Below are 12,669 nucleotides of genomic sequence, written 5' to 3' on the forward strand. Positions count from 1 at the left end.
TAAACTTGTAACAAAATAATCTATTTTTATTTAACATTTCATCTACATTGCCCGATGGCAATAAAGAGCGAGCGCGAGAGTGTGCGTGAGTTGCAAAACGTGTTCGAAGTTGCTGCCGCTCCTGAACGATGAACATTTTATAGATGACTACACAACTAGAACGGAGGGAAACTACATGCTACTGAGCGAACTTCCTCTTAGTGATCGCACAGGACTCCGCTGGTCAGCGCCCCGGACGCGTAGTGACCGGTGCCGGCTCCATAGTGCGCCGCTCCGTAGTGTCCCGCCGTCGCACCGTAGTGTGTAGCGGCGGCCGATCCCAGGCTGCCGTACAGATGACCCCCGTAATGGCCACCCACACTGCCGTAGTGTTGTCCCGTGCTGCCCGCGTACAGTCCAGCCGATCCGGCCGAGTACGCCTTGTACGCACCGGCACCGTACTGGCTGTGGTGCGAGTGGTGCGTCTGGTGCAGCCCATGATCGCTGACGGAAATGTGACCGGCGCTCGTAACGATCGGCGTGCTGACGATCGGTGCACTCACGATTGGCGTGCTCACGATCGGAGTGCTCACGATCGGTGTACTAACGATCGGGGAGTACGCAACGACCGGCTTCGTCACGACGACGGGCGTCGGTACCTTCACCGGCACGGGATGCGGCACGGACACCGGGTAGGGCTGCGGGACGGGCACGGGGACGTGCTTCGTGATCGGGACCGGTACCGGGTGCGACACGACGATCGGCACTGGGACCGTTTTCTTCACGATCACCGGGTACGGGACGGGCTTGTGGATCGGTATCGGGACGGGGACGGTTTTCTTCACAAACACCGGGTACGGTTTCGGGATGGCGATCGGGATGTGCTCCTTGATCGTGGCCGTCACGATCGGTTTGCCGTAGTGCGCGTGGAACCCGTGGAAGGCGCCTCCCGCACCGCCATACCCACCGTATCCACCGCCGTAGCTCGCACCGTACGATGCACCGTAACCGCCAAAGCCGCGGAACCGGGCCAGCGAACCACCGTAACCGCCACCGTACCCGTAGCTACCGTATCCACCGCCGTACCCATCGTACCCGAGGCCCGATCCATAGCCAACGCCAACGCCCGAACCGTAGCCCAGGCTGGCGCCCGAACCGTAGCCCAGGCTGGCGCCCGAACCGTAGCCCAAGCTGGCGCCCGATCCGTATCCTGCGCCGGCCGAAAATCCAACGCCTCCACCGTACCCATGGCCAAAGCCGAACGAAAGATGTCGCTTTGCCGTTCGCTTGCCATCGCCCTGCACGCTGCCGGTAACTTCGGAGGACGGTGCACCGGCACTAGGTTCGATCGATTGCTGCCCCGGTTGCTGGGCCACTTCTGCCGACTGTCCCAGCCCGCCAGTCTGCTCGCCATCGATCGTACCGATGCAGCCGAGGGCGAACACTGCCAAAAATATCTAAAAAGTCGAAGAAAAACAAAAAAAAAGCACACACACACGCTTGTACTGGACACTTGGTTTTCACGGCACACTTAGATGCACGGGGTTTTCCGCTGATCTGATACTTTTAGCACACTTTCTGAACTTCTTGCAACGGATAGGTCAAGAATCACAACCAAGGCATGGATACAGTATGCTCTCGAGTTACTCGGTTCTCGTCTTAAGAGGATTCGAGGCGATACACAGCTTTGTTCATAAATCTGGTACAATTTGCTCCAATTTTTTCTGAACAAATTGGATTTTGTACTAAAATTTGGAAATCACTTAATAGACCAAAATATTCAAATTTTCTACACGAATCGAATTGGAAAAATATTGAATTACCTAAAATTACTAAAAATTCAATAGAAATTTCAATCGAAAATTCCTATTATTCCAATGTATTCGAGATATTCCATCGATATCTTCAGGGATCTTACGCATGTGCCATCAAAATGCGTCTACCGCGTAACTCAGGAACAGACTGCAATTCACTTAATGTCACTCAGAACTCAGAAAGTATGTCCAAACTGTATCAGATCACGTGTAAACCCCTCTGTAAGACACTTGCAACACTTTACCCTCAGGTAGCTCATTTCGACCATTGCTCCACGTTCGCACAATCTCACAAAAACCAAGCTAAACCGCTCTTATCACCGGCTCCGGACCAACTGATGGTTAACTGAAGGCGAAACGCTCGCTTTATACATTCCACACGCACGCCACGCCAGGATCTTCGCGGATCCCAGCCCAGACTAACCTGTCTGTCACCAAACCAATCCATCCATCCATCCATCCGCCCTGGACAGCGTGGACTTGCAAGACACCAAGGAAGGCTTGACGCGTTTTGACAGATTTGCATATAATTGCATCGATTTAATCGACCTCCCCCCGGAGTACATGCAAGAGCCGCCACCCGGAGAACCGGAGGGCGGCAACGGCGGACGGACTGTCTAGCAGATCGGCAGACAAACAGCTTCCTCCACGACTGCCGGCTAACGCTGCTGATCACTTGCACTTTCGTTCGCACTGTCCCTTTCCAACCAACCATCCCCTCCCAATGCGATCTCGGCCGGGCGATTAGTGTCTGTCTGGCCATGTACGCGCACTAGTTACCTACTGAAGAGCTGCAGCCAGTAGTTGTTGCATGGGCCAGCAACATCAAGTTGACTGATGGACTTGGGGATTCCTGGCAGACAGCCTGCGGGCTCTAACGTGCGTGCGTGCGTGTGTCTGCAGGGCGTGGATGTAATCCAGACTAGGCCAACCGGGGCCGTATGAGTCAATGCGCCCAGAGTGCTGCGCCAGGTTGCATAAATTCATTCCCTCTCTCATCTCCGCAATGAATAGGAAGTGAAGCCAAATACACTTTACCTCTGATGGATTTTGTTTGAATTTAACTTTAAAGTGACAGTTTTGTTTTCCCTCAAACTACGCACTGACTAACCTCCTTATGCACCATTACGGTACATTATGGAACGCTAATTTGTTATGATTTCAATCATTATCCTCGTGCCAGCCATTGCGATTGCGTTGCGTAATGATAAGCGTGTGACATGATCGCAACGAACGAACGGTGATCGCTGATCAACACTTGTTGGCTTTGTTGGGTGATCACACACACACAGTGAGCCGTTGATCCAGTTCCTTGGTGTGTGCCCAGCCCTATCGTAAGTGGCCTAAAATAAATTAATTCCTCCCGGTGGGGTACAATGCAAATTTTACATTACGCGTGTTAGTTGGCTGCCACGCGTACAGGTGATCGTTAGATGAAAGTTGTCATACATCACCCACCGGCGGTGCGGTGCGAAAACCCTCGGGTGGAATGGTGTCGTCCGGAAAATGAGTGTATACGTATGGTGAACGGTTTAACACACGTTTGATTGGCCACAGAGTCAAAGGCCTAGCGTATGGTGTTTTGGTGCATCGTGTCATGTCGATCGGAGATGCAGGGCGGGATCGATTTTTATCGCACAAGATCGATGATTATCTCGCAGTCTTGAGTACACGTGTGGAGAGGTATGATCGTGGCGGGCACAAGATGCTCTTATTTAATTGAGGAAAAGCACAATATTAAACAATTTTAATTTCAAATATCATAGGGCTGCATGGAACAATAATTTAATAATAAAATAGAATATAAAGGAACTCCAGCTCAAATTTCAGACCACTTCCTAGACTATAGCTGGCATCGCGAAAGAATTGGTTTGAAATTAACAGTCGTTAAAAATTAACCAGAGTCGTTAAAAATTGCTAGAATTTGGCATCGCGTACGCATTGAGTTCATTTGTTAATTTTAACGACTGGTCCTATGCCGCCGTTAAACAAACGACTGTCAAGAGCGTATGCGATACAAATTAACAGTCGTTTAATTATACTGCTCGAATTTTATCCCCGTGTTTGCCTATATGCGTTATCGAGCAGTCGTTAACTGTTTTGACGATCGTTTATTTTAACAGGAATGAACAACAAATGAACTCGGTTAAACCAAAATGAACTTTAAGCGACTGTTAAAAAGAGTTCATTTATTCGCGATGCCGGCTTATGTTACTTGGCGTAACGTCTCCTACGCGGATATTCTGGCGTATACAGGCTTTCGAGATGTAATCCTAATGCATTATCACGCAGCCTGATAGTCACAATCACGTGGGGACGGCTCCATTCTAGGGTTGAACGTGGTAGCTCGTGGTAGCTCTTGACTGGAAAAGGAAAGCTTGAAGCTCCAATCGCCTTTGGTTTAGTGTGACAAACGTAACAGCAGTTATTTACAATGGAAACTTTTTAAAATGTTCTAATATTGCATGGAAAGAAGCAATGGGGGAGTTGTGATGGAACGGGGATGATAGGAACCTCGCGCATCATTTCGACAAGAAACGGAGTTACAGCTTTCTGGGATAATAAACACTAATGATGTGAAAAAAGAAGTTTTCATCGGAATCGATTCCGGCTAGCTCCGAAGTTTTGTGGAATCGATTCCGGATAATAGATCCGGAATTGAAGTCGACTCCGGAATCGGCATCGAGATCAGAATCTGGTTCGAAATCGGTGTTGGTTTGTGGCATCTCCATAAGAATAGCCGTTTGGGTCCAATGATGCTACGTATTGATACCCGCAAGGAATTCAAATTTACTTGTAAACGATCAATTCTTACGGAGTTTCCCGGACGGATTTCGCTTCTGAAACTTCTTATTACAATTCAAGAACTAATTCTCTTTCCGGAGCCAATTCCAATTCTAACGTCAACTCTGATTCTATTTCCGGAGCAAATAGCGATTCCTAGGGCGATTCTGATTCCGGAGCCGATTCTGATTCTTAAACAGCAATCGGAATTGATTCCTCCATCGGAATCGGCTCTGGAATAGATTTTCAAGACGAAGTTGGAATCGGGAAGCTCCAATTCCAAGCTCCCACCACTAGTACACAAGAGTCGTCCGGAGTCGTTTAGAGTCGACTGGAGTTGTCCCGAGTCGCTCGAATTCGGAGTCGTTCAGAGACGATCGGAGTCGGTTGGAGTCAACTGGAGATGTGTCTGTGAGCAGGTATTTCATTTCGTTGTGTTTATGTATTCTGTTCTGTTTACTTTGCGCGTGCACTTCGAAGGTCGACTCCGAACGAAATCGGATAATGCTGGACGGACCTACCTTCCGGTGTTAGTTCCGAAACTATCGGAGTCAGATCGGAGTCGACTCCGGATGTTTGTCAACGTTACCTATCACCATTCTCAACCGCCCTCGATCTCGTCGAGTCGAAATTGCAATCGATAAGGTATTTATATCTTCACAATTAACGTAAAATAAATAAATAAATAAAAACAGAATGAATCTATATGGTATATCGTATATCTCGCCCCCAATGCTCTGCACCCGGTTGTACTCATCAACAGCTAAAAACCATCAGGCAAAGAATCAGCATTAAAATATTCATATCAATAATCATATCGCCGCCGTGTGGTGTCACCCTTGCATGATAAATAATTCAACAAAAACCGTACCTAACTGGTCCAATCAACACATATCAAAAGGATTTGAAGTGCAGTTTGCAAATGCAGAATAACGCGAGGACATTTCACAAGCGTCTTTTGAGCGGTGTGAAGCCATGGTTAAGTTTTTCCGCTGCTGCAAAGCAAGGTAAGTACTAGTGAACTACAAACTCTGTGCTTGTATCAAGTTTTACAAACAAAACCAAACTGCTTTACTATTTGCAGAGTGAGCCCTGAGCTCTTAAGCAAGAAGAATGAAAAGCCGGAAGCGTTTCTACCGTCGTTGCGTATGATTTTGTTCATTTTTCGAATGTTTTACGCGTGGCCGGATGAGCAAAGTTTGGCGCCAAATGCGCTCTGGTGGTACCGTGCAAAGGGTGTGCTGTTTCGTACGTTTTTCATATATCTTTCAGCAGCAGCACAGCTGGCTTACAACTTCACGGTCACTAGTCGTGAGGTGAGTAGATGTGTGCCCAATTTGTATTGCAAAAAAATGTAAGTTATTTAAAATGAGTCATTTCACTGCACAGGAACTGTTTGCTGGCATGTTTGTGCTGCTTACCCAGCTCGTACTGATACTGAAGATGGAGTTTTTCTACAAAAATGTGTCCAAAATTCAGCAGCTCATCCGAAGACTGCACGGCAAGCGGTATCGCCAGTCGGGAAATGCTGAGGAAGACATGTAAGTAGCTGTATTGCTATTTTAAACGTGATTCATTACTATAATGCAATGCAATGACCTCCAATTCGCACGTTCCCAACTGACAGGCCGCTGGTGAGTGCGCGCAAGAAGTCAACCATATTCTGGGCCTTGTACTTCATGTTCTCCGTTGGGCTGGCTACGGAGTGGTTAGTGATATCGCTGTCGCTCACCACTTTGATAGTGCCGGTGTGGCCCGTCGTAGATCATACCACACCGTACTGGGTATATTTAATGGTGATCTTCCATCAGTATGTGGCAATTGCTCTTAACGCTTCGTTTAACATCTCATGGGACTCGCTCGTGGCAGCACTGTTCGCGCTCACTAATGCGCATCTTCATCGACTACAAATACAGCTTATGAAGGTGATGTAGCTAGGTTGGAAGGGTACAGGGGTTAAGTTGATTCGACATTAATATAGATGCTAATTTTTAGCTAGGACATCGGAAACATCTACATCCGCCGAAGGATGCTAAGAGGCGTATGATTGCGGTCTCTTCCTTCGATGATAATGCTCGGAGCGTTCCAACCAAATCAGATGCAGATGAAGTATACAACGAACTACTGCAATGCATTATCTTTCATCAGGAAGTCACTGGGTAGATAGATAGATAAGTAGAAAGGGATAAATTGCCCGGAAATCGTCCTTCAAACTGTCCGTTGCATTCTCCCCATTTCTTCGGCAGATTTCTTCGCGAAGTTCTCGACCTGTTCAGTGGACCGCTGCTTGCACAACTGTACTGTTCCGTGCTTATCCTGTGCATTACCGAGTTTCGTTTGCTCACGGACGTGAACACAATGGCAGATACGGTGCAGGCGGTAATTTACCTGCTGTGCCTTGTCATACAAGTGGCACAATACTGTTACTTTGGCAATGAAATCAACTGTACGGTAAGTATTTAGGGTAAGATAGAATGTAGATAGCAAATTTTATTTGCATTTACTACAATTTAAGGCTCAAAAGGTACACCAAGCGACCGCTTTTGTGAACTATCCGGATATGAACATCAAATGTAGAAAGCTTCTAATTGCTTTTCAACAGATGTAAGCTTTTGAATACTTTAAGTATTAAAAAACCTTAAAATATTAACACTCTTTTATACCAATTCCAGCACTGCTGTTGGAATAAAGTGTAGTGCGAAGTATGTTTTTACAATCCAACTGAGCATGGAGACATTTGTAACGGTAAGAATTTGTAATGGTAAGGGGCAAGCTTATTAGAAGAAACGCGCTATTAATAATTCTCTTTTTGCACAGATACTCAAAACATCCTACTCGTATTTGGCAGTATTGAGATCGATGACGGATTAAGCTCGTTTCTATTCGGAAGTGCGATGACTGGATTCGAGATCACGTGCGTTGAACTTGAAGTTGTAGTGACTAGCGCCACCTAGCGCCAAACGCAATCCAGCAGCCCTAGCCAAACTCACCGAGCGAACCCTGTAATAGTCCTTTTTAGTTATAGGTTATATTGGAACAGTAGTAGTGCGTTGCGAGGTCAGAAAGGATCGGATGCGCCGATCCTCGTGCACTTTCACGAGACCCACACGAGGAGCATAACACGCGGTAGTAAAATAAAATATAATTGTTGTGGGCAGCCGTGCCGACCCCTGGACTTGCCGTGGCAGTTGCGCTGCCACCGGTCAACGTCCAGGAGGACGACAGTGTGTCACGCACACTGTCGCACACACTAAGCAGCGCAAGGCTTAGTGTGTGCCGAGCGCACGATTAGAGTGTGTTTGCGAGCCGATCGAGCAGGAGCCCTCGACAGGGGTGCTCGGTGCGGCTGGTGCACGGCTACCGCACTTGTGATTTTAAAGTGTTAATTGTTTGTTAATTGTGTTTTATTATTTATTTGGTATGTTGTGAAATAAATAGTAAAAGTTCAAACATAACAATAATATTGTTAAACCGAAAGTTACATCAAACGACCGTTACATCTAGACCATCTAGACGCTTGTAGTAACGCAAAAGCTTGAAAAAGCAGAGAGACCGTTGCGTTTTATTCAAAACAAATTCAACCGTATCGGTGAACTCGTTCGTTCCCAGAAACTTTCGCCGCAACGCTCATTTTCACTCATTTCATAGCCCTCTTGATCAATCAGCCGTGCCGGCGAACTCGTTCGTTCCTGGGAACGTTCACCGCGACGCTCATTTTCACTCATCTCATAGCCTTCTAGATAAAAAATTAGAAAAACGTATAGATTTTGTACTGGCCAACCTAGCGATACAACCCTGTCTCATGAGCGACGAATTTATTTATTTATTTATTTATTTTTATTTTATGAATTGCTCGGCCACGTTGGGTTACAGCAATAGTACTTACTGACTATAGTATACAATTATTCACGAAGGAGTAGGAAGGAGTTTATGGTACGGAAAAGGAGCGAAGACGGGATCGGTAGACAGGATAGGAGAGGACAGCAGGAAGGGAAGGCGGAAGTGATTACATTAGTAAACGCTGCTACAGCTTGATTTATGTCATCATCAGTAAAGCACCAATCGGTACCGGTTAAAATACGATGAAGCTTTTGGTAGACCAGTTTCCTAAAATTGAACATACGAGCCGTAGGTATTCGTTGAGAGGATGCAGGGCGAGAGTGCGTAAGGAGCACACTTGTCTCATGAGCAGGATGATGATTGTCTAGCGCGACGAGTGGAACAGGTGAAGCTATGACGGGGGAGCAGCGCTCCAAGAAGGCATAGCATTGGCAGCATTGGCAAATAGAAGGTCCAATTGACTTCCGCGTATATTTTTTATGCCAGATAAATGCGGCAAACCGTTTACCGACATTCCATCAAGCAGAGAAACATTTTCACGAGATACACCAGTAGGAATGAAGTGATTAACGCACGATGCAAACACATCCATATCAAGCTCAGATAGACAGAGAGGCGTAACTCGTCTAGTTTTGTGCGCAATCCTCATACTTTTTGATAGTAGATGTTTAGTTGATCGATCGAAGGGATGAGAGAGCGAGATGCGCCGGGAGTGCTCTCGCTGCAAGTTATTAACGGCGAAAGAGAGTCGGACGGATTATGTGTATTAGATGCAGGGTTAGCTTCCATCAATTCGGGTAAAGTCGGTAGTTCATGAGAATCTTCAGCCGGATCAGCCGGTTTACGCTTGCTGAAAGTACTGCGTATAAGGCAAGCTCATAGGGCCATGATCTGGCGAAATAGTGAAATCAGCGTTTCGCAGTTGTGTCGTGTGGTTGATAGAAGGTGGCGAGGAAGGATGATCCGATTCACGATTAATAGGCGCAGAAGGTGCAAGGGATGCTGCAGTAGTAGGTCGCCAAACATTGACGGAGCGGGGATTTAGGTCGATGAACTCCTTAAAAGAGATCCCGCGAGGCCAGGTTGAAGCAGCCAAAGCAATAGCCCGGTGCGAATCCGGTACACCAATTTTAAAAGATACGTAGGAGAGCGTAGAAAGATCCCGGTCGCGTCGTACAAGGCTATATACCAAGATGTCGTCTGTCCCTATGTTAGAACAGGCCATTTCGCGGATCGCTTCAATCGGAGTATCAGGAGCAATACGGGAGATAAAGACCCAAGTACGGGGTGGGCGTTCAGGAACGGTCGTAATATTATTGCAGGACAACCCTGTGCCCGATGAAAGCATAGCGCGTGTAACGGTATTGGTAGGCGATGGGTCGGGAGAGCGATCCAACAATCGACGTTTAGAAGAATTCTCACCAACAGCTTGATGGGTGAGCTTAGAGGCCGCAACTGGAATCGTGGTCGTTGAGTGCGTAGCAGGAATCGCAGAATGGTGAGCACTCGATGTAGTGGTATGCGTGGCAAGATGAGACTTGAGCTTGTTCATTAGTGAGTTGAAGGAAGTGAGAAGCTCACGGTGCATGAGATCAAGCTCCTTGATGCCATGCTTAACTTCATCAAGCGTTGTGAGTAGTGGAGCCTGTGAGTAGTTGCGTTCCATTGAGTGAGAAGCAGTAAGTGAGTCGATGAAATCTTTCACGGAACGAATTGACGATGCTGATTCCTGTTTCATCAAAGCTATCTCGTTTCTAAAACAATCCAGTGAAGAGGAAAGTTCAAGTCGCAAGCCAGCTGATGCCGCCTGCACAGAACGTGAGGAATCGCGGAAATCGGACTGCAACGATTCCAACAGGTAGGCAGCGTCACGAGAAAGGCCGTGCGAGAAGCGTAAAGTGTCAACGGCCCGCAAACGCTGAGCACAATCCGCGCAAGCCCAGAATAAATTTTGTGACTTCTTAAAATCACGCAGAAGCGGGGTTGAAAGTCCAATGCACTTATCGTGGTAATAGTGTTCACAAAGACCGAAACACGGAATTGGATCGTTGCTAATAGCACCTTCACATTTCTTACAGAATGTTTTACGGACGTCACACGAAGCGTAAACTTTGGCGTAAACTGAATTTCAGCCATACAACCCTATAATCTTTTGACAGGAAGTTTACGCTCTCCCATACAAATCAAGCGTAAACTTTTTGAGTTTACGCCTCGTGTGAAGTCCGTATTTCTCGTCGAACAAGTTCGCCGGTACGGCTGAATAATTAGAAACCCGGCTAGGTTTTGTACTGCCCATCCCACTGGTACAACCCTGTCCACTCAAGAGCGACGAAAGTTTTTCGACGAACGAGTTCACCAGTACGGCCGATTATTTCTTTCTCATCTCCTTATGCATGCAAAAGTGAGTGTCCGATAGTTGAAAGTGAAGACTGTGAAAACATAGTTCAGTTAATTTATACATATTTTTTTATGTTTTGACATTTATTTTTTATTTTTAATAATTTTTAATATAGTTTCAAATTACATCATTTTTCAAAGATAAACTGATTATAAAAAAAACCAATGATAATTCAGTAATTTATAAAATTCAGAATGATAGCTACATTCCATTGATTTATTTCTATTGCTTTAATCTTTTAAAAACCAATCGGCTTTTTAGTAAGGATTTTTCTCAAGTATCAAAGGCCCAATGATAAGGCAATCAAGTATCAAATTTTGAGGCTAACAAATTAAATTTGTTTCAAATTACTTTATTGTTACAAGAAGAGTTCTATCAAATATTATTGTTCCATAGGCGGTCTTTTAACTGTTGCACTATTGAAATCTTCCGTTCGGGTAGATACATCTACGATGCATGGATCACTGACAACTTGATCGTGTTCTGCACCAAGAAGTTGACGGATGATGTATGTTTGCACGGATGCGTACACTGCAATCTTGCGATCGGATGGTAGTCGGCGAAAAAGAGTTGCCAAGGACATACACATCTGTATGTCCTCGTTCTGCGTTCCGTTTATAAGCGATGCAACAGCTTCCATAATAGGTGAGCTGCTGGTGTCCGGAAACGCTGCTCGATTTGCCTAATGAGAAAGGAGAGAAAGCATAAAGAATAAATTACTTTAACTATTTCACAGTGTATACCCCTTTTATAAATTTCCTAAAATGTCCACTTACGTTATTACAGTTTCTTCGACGACGGAACCGACGACGTCTTCTAGCCGATCGTGGTTGGAATGAAGATTCCGATGACATGTTTTGATTTGTTGAAGTATCTCGCCGTGCATTTTCGCCGTGGAACCGCCGTGTCGTAGCATTCGCAGTGTTGTAACGCATTGCGTTCCTTCTTTCTCTGTTGTACTCCATCGTTTTCGCATTCCTCACTTCTTCACTGTACTTCTCCGGCAGACAGTTTGGGGTTTGACGCTGTTTTGCGGCCCGAAAAGTTTACCTTTTTGGATGAAAAAACATATTTGTACGACAGAGGTAGCATTTGTGTGGCAGTGTCTCCGTAGCCTCCGTTTCCGTTTCCGTAGGAATTAGGTGGGATTGTGCCCCATGTGGAAGTAACTGCTATTGAGATACAACAAACTACCCTGTAAATGGGAGTTACAGTGAGATAAGCATAGTCTGTGGCAAAGATTATTTGCTCAGAATAAGAACTGCTTGATTTTAAGGACATCAGAAAGAATTTATTCTCTTAGCCTTGAATTAATTCCCATAGAATGTATAGATTTGATGTATCAATAATAATCAAAAATAATGTTTTTTGTATGATAACCAATAACGTAGACGAAGTCAAAAACACGGTGGAGCAGGTTTTTTTCGTTTAACATTCCAACTGAGTTCGGCCGATTTCGGACAACTGCTATCGATTCCGATACCAACCCCTAAAGCTGACAACTAGACCGATTCCGATTCCTAGACGACTCCGACACTGAACGGCTATGGGCGGTTCCGGCGGTATTGCGTTCGGTGTTGCACTTTCGGAGTCGATTACAGATGTTTGTCAAATTTTCTCAATAATCATCACGGTATTCACTTTCGACCCCGAGGTCTCAAAACAGATTCAAAACCTATTCCCATCCTAGACCTGTTTCCGTAGTCATACTGAATTTATCACGGTGAATCACGGTGCTTCCATGCCTAATATAATCTGTTCTGGTCCTGAAACTTGTCCCGGAATTATTTCTATCGATCCAATGCACTTTCAATAAATAACGCAGTGTTGAAATTAATACCTTAGCTGTTCCGA

The 12,669-nt window shown here is 45.8% G+C and overlaps 2 protein-coding genes and 1 long non-coding RNA gene across 3 annotated transcripts in view; 1 reads left to right on the forward strand and 2 right to left on the reverse strand.

Moving 5' to 3' along the window:
* Nucleotides 1-2,171, reverse strand: LOC120957590 (colicin-E6-like). The gene is made up of 2 exons (XM_040379872.2): nt 2,039-2,171; nt 1-1,436 (listed from the first exon to the last, which is right to left on the reverse strand). The coding sequence occupies exons 1-2, from the start codon at nt 2,060-2,062 to the stop codon at nt 198-200; spliced, it is 1,263 nt and encodes a 420-aa protein (XP_040235806.2). The 5' UTR covers nt 2,063-2,171; the 3' UTR covers nt 1-197.
* A 3,381-nt stretch (nt 2,172-5,552) lies between these two features.
* LOC120954582 (odorant receptor Or1-like) lies at nt 5,553-7,448 on the forward strand. Its single transcript, XM_049610782.1, has 6 exons — nt 5,553-5,584; nt 5,662-5,893; nt 5,967-6,118; nt 6,205-6,507; nt 6,824-7,028; nt 7,395-7,448. Exons 1-6 carry the CDS (start codon nt 5,553-5,555, stop codon nt 7,446-7,448), a joined length of 978 nt encoding a protein of 325 aa, XP_049466739.1.
* A 3,672-nt stretch (nt 7,449-11,120) lies between these two features.
* The window catches only part of LOC120957784 (uncharacterized), a 2,367-nt gene continuing 818 nt past the window's right edge, over nt 11,121-12,669 (reverse strand). The window contains exons 1-3 of the long non-coding RNA XR_005751987.2: nt 12,656-12,669; nt 11,592-11,865; nt 11,121-11,497 (exon numbers count right to left, since the gene is read on the reverse strand). The exon at nt 12,656-12,669 is cut by the window's right edge and continues 818 nt beyond it. This is a non-coding gene — a long non-coding RNA (uncharacterized LOC120957784). The remainder of the gene's footprint in view (nt 11,498-11,591; nt 11,866-12,655) is intronic.

The sequence above is a fragment of the Anopheles coluzzii genome, chromosome 3 (assembly GCF_943734685.1).
Source record: "Anopheles coluzzii chromosome 3, AcolN3, whole genome shotgun sequence".
NCBI lineage: Eukaryota > Metazoa > Arthropoda > Insecta > Diptera > Culicidae > Anopheles > Anopheles coluzzii.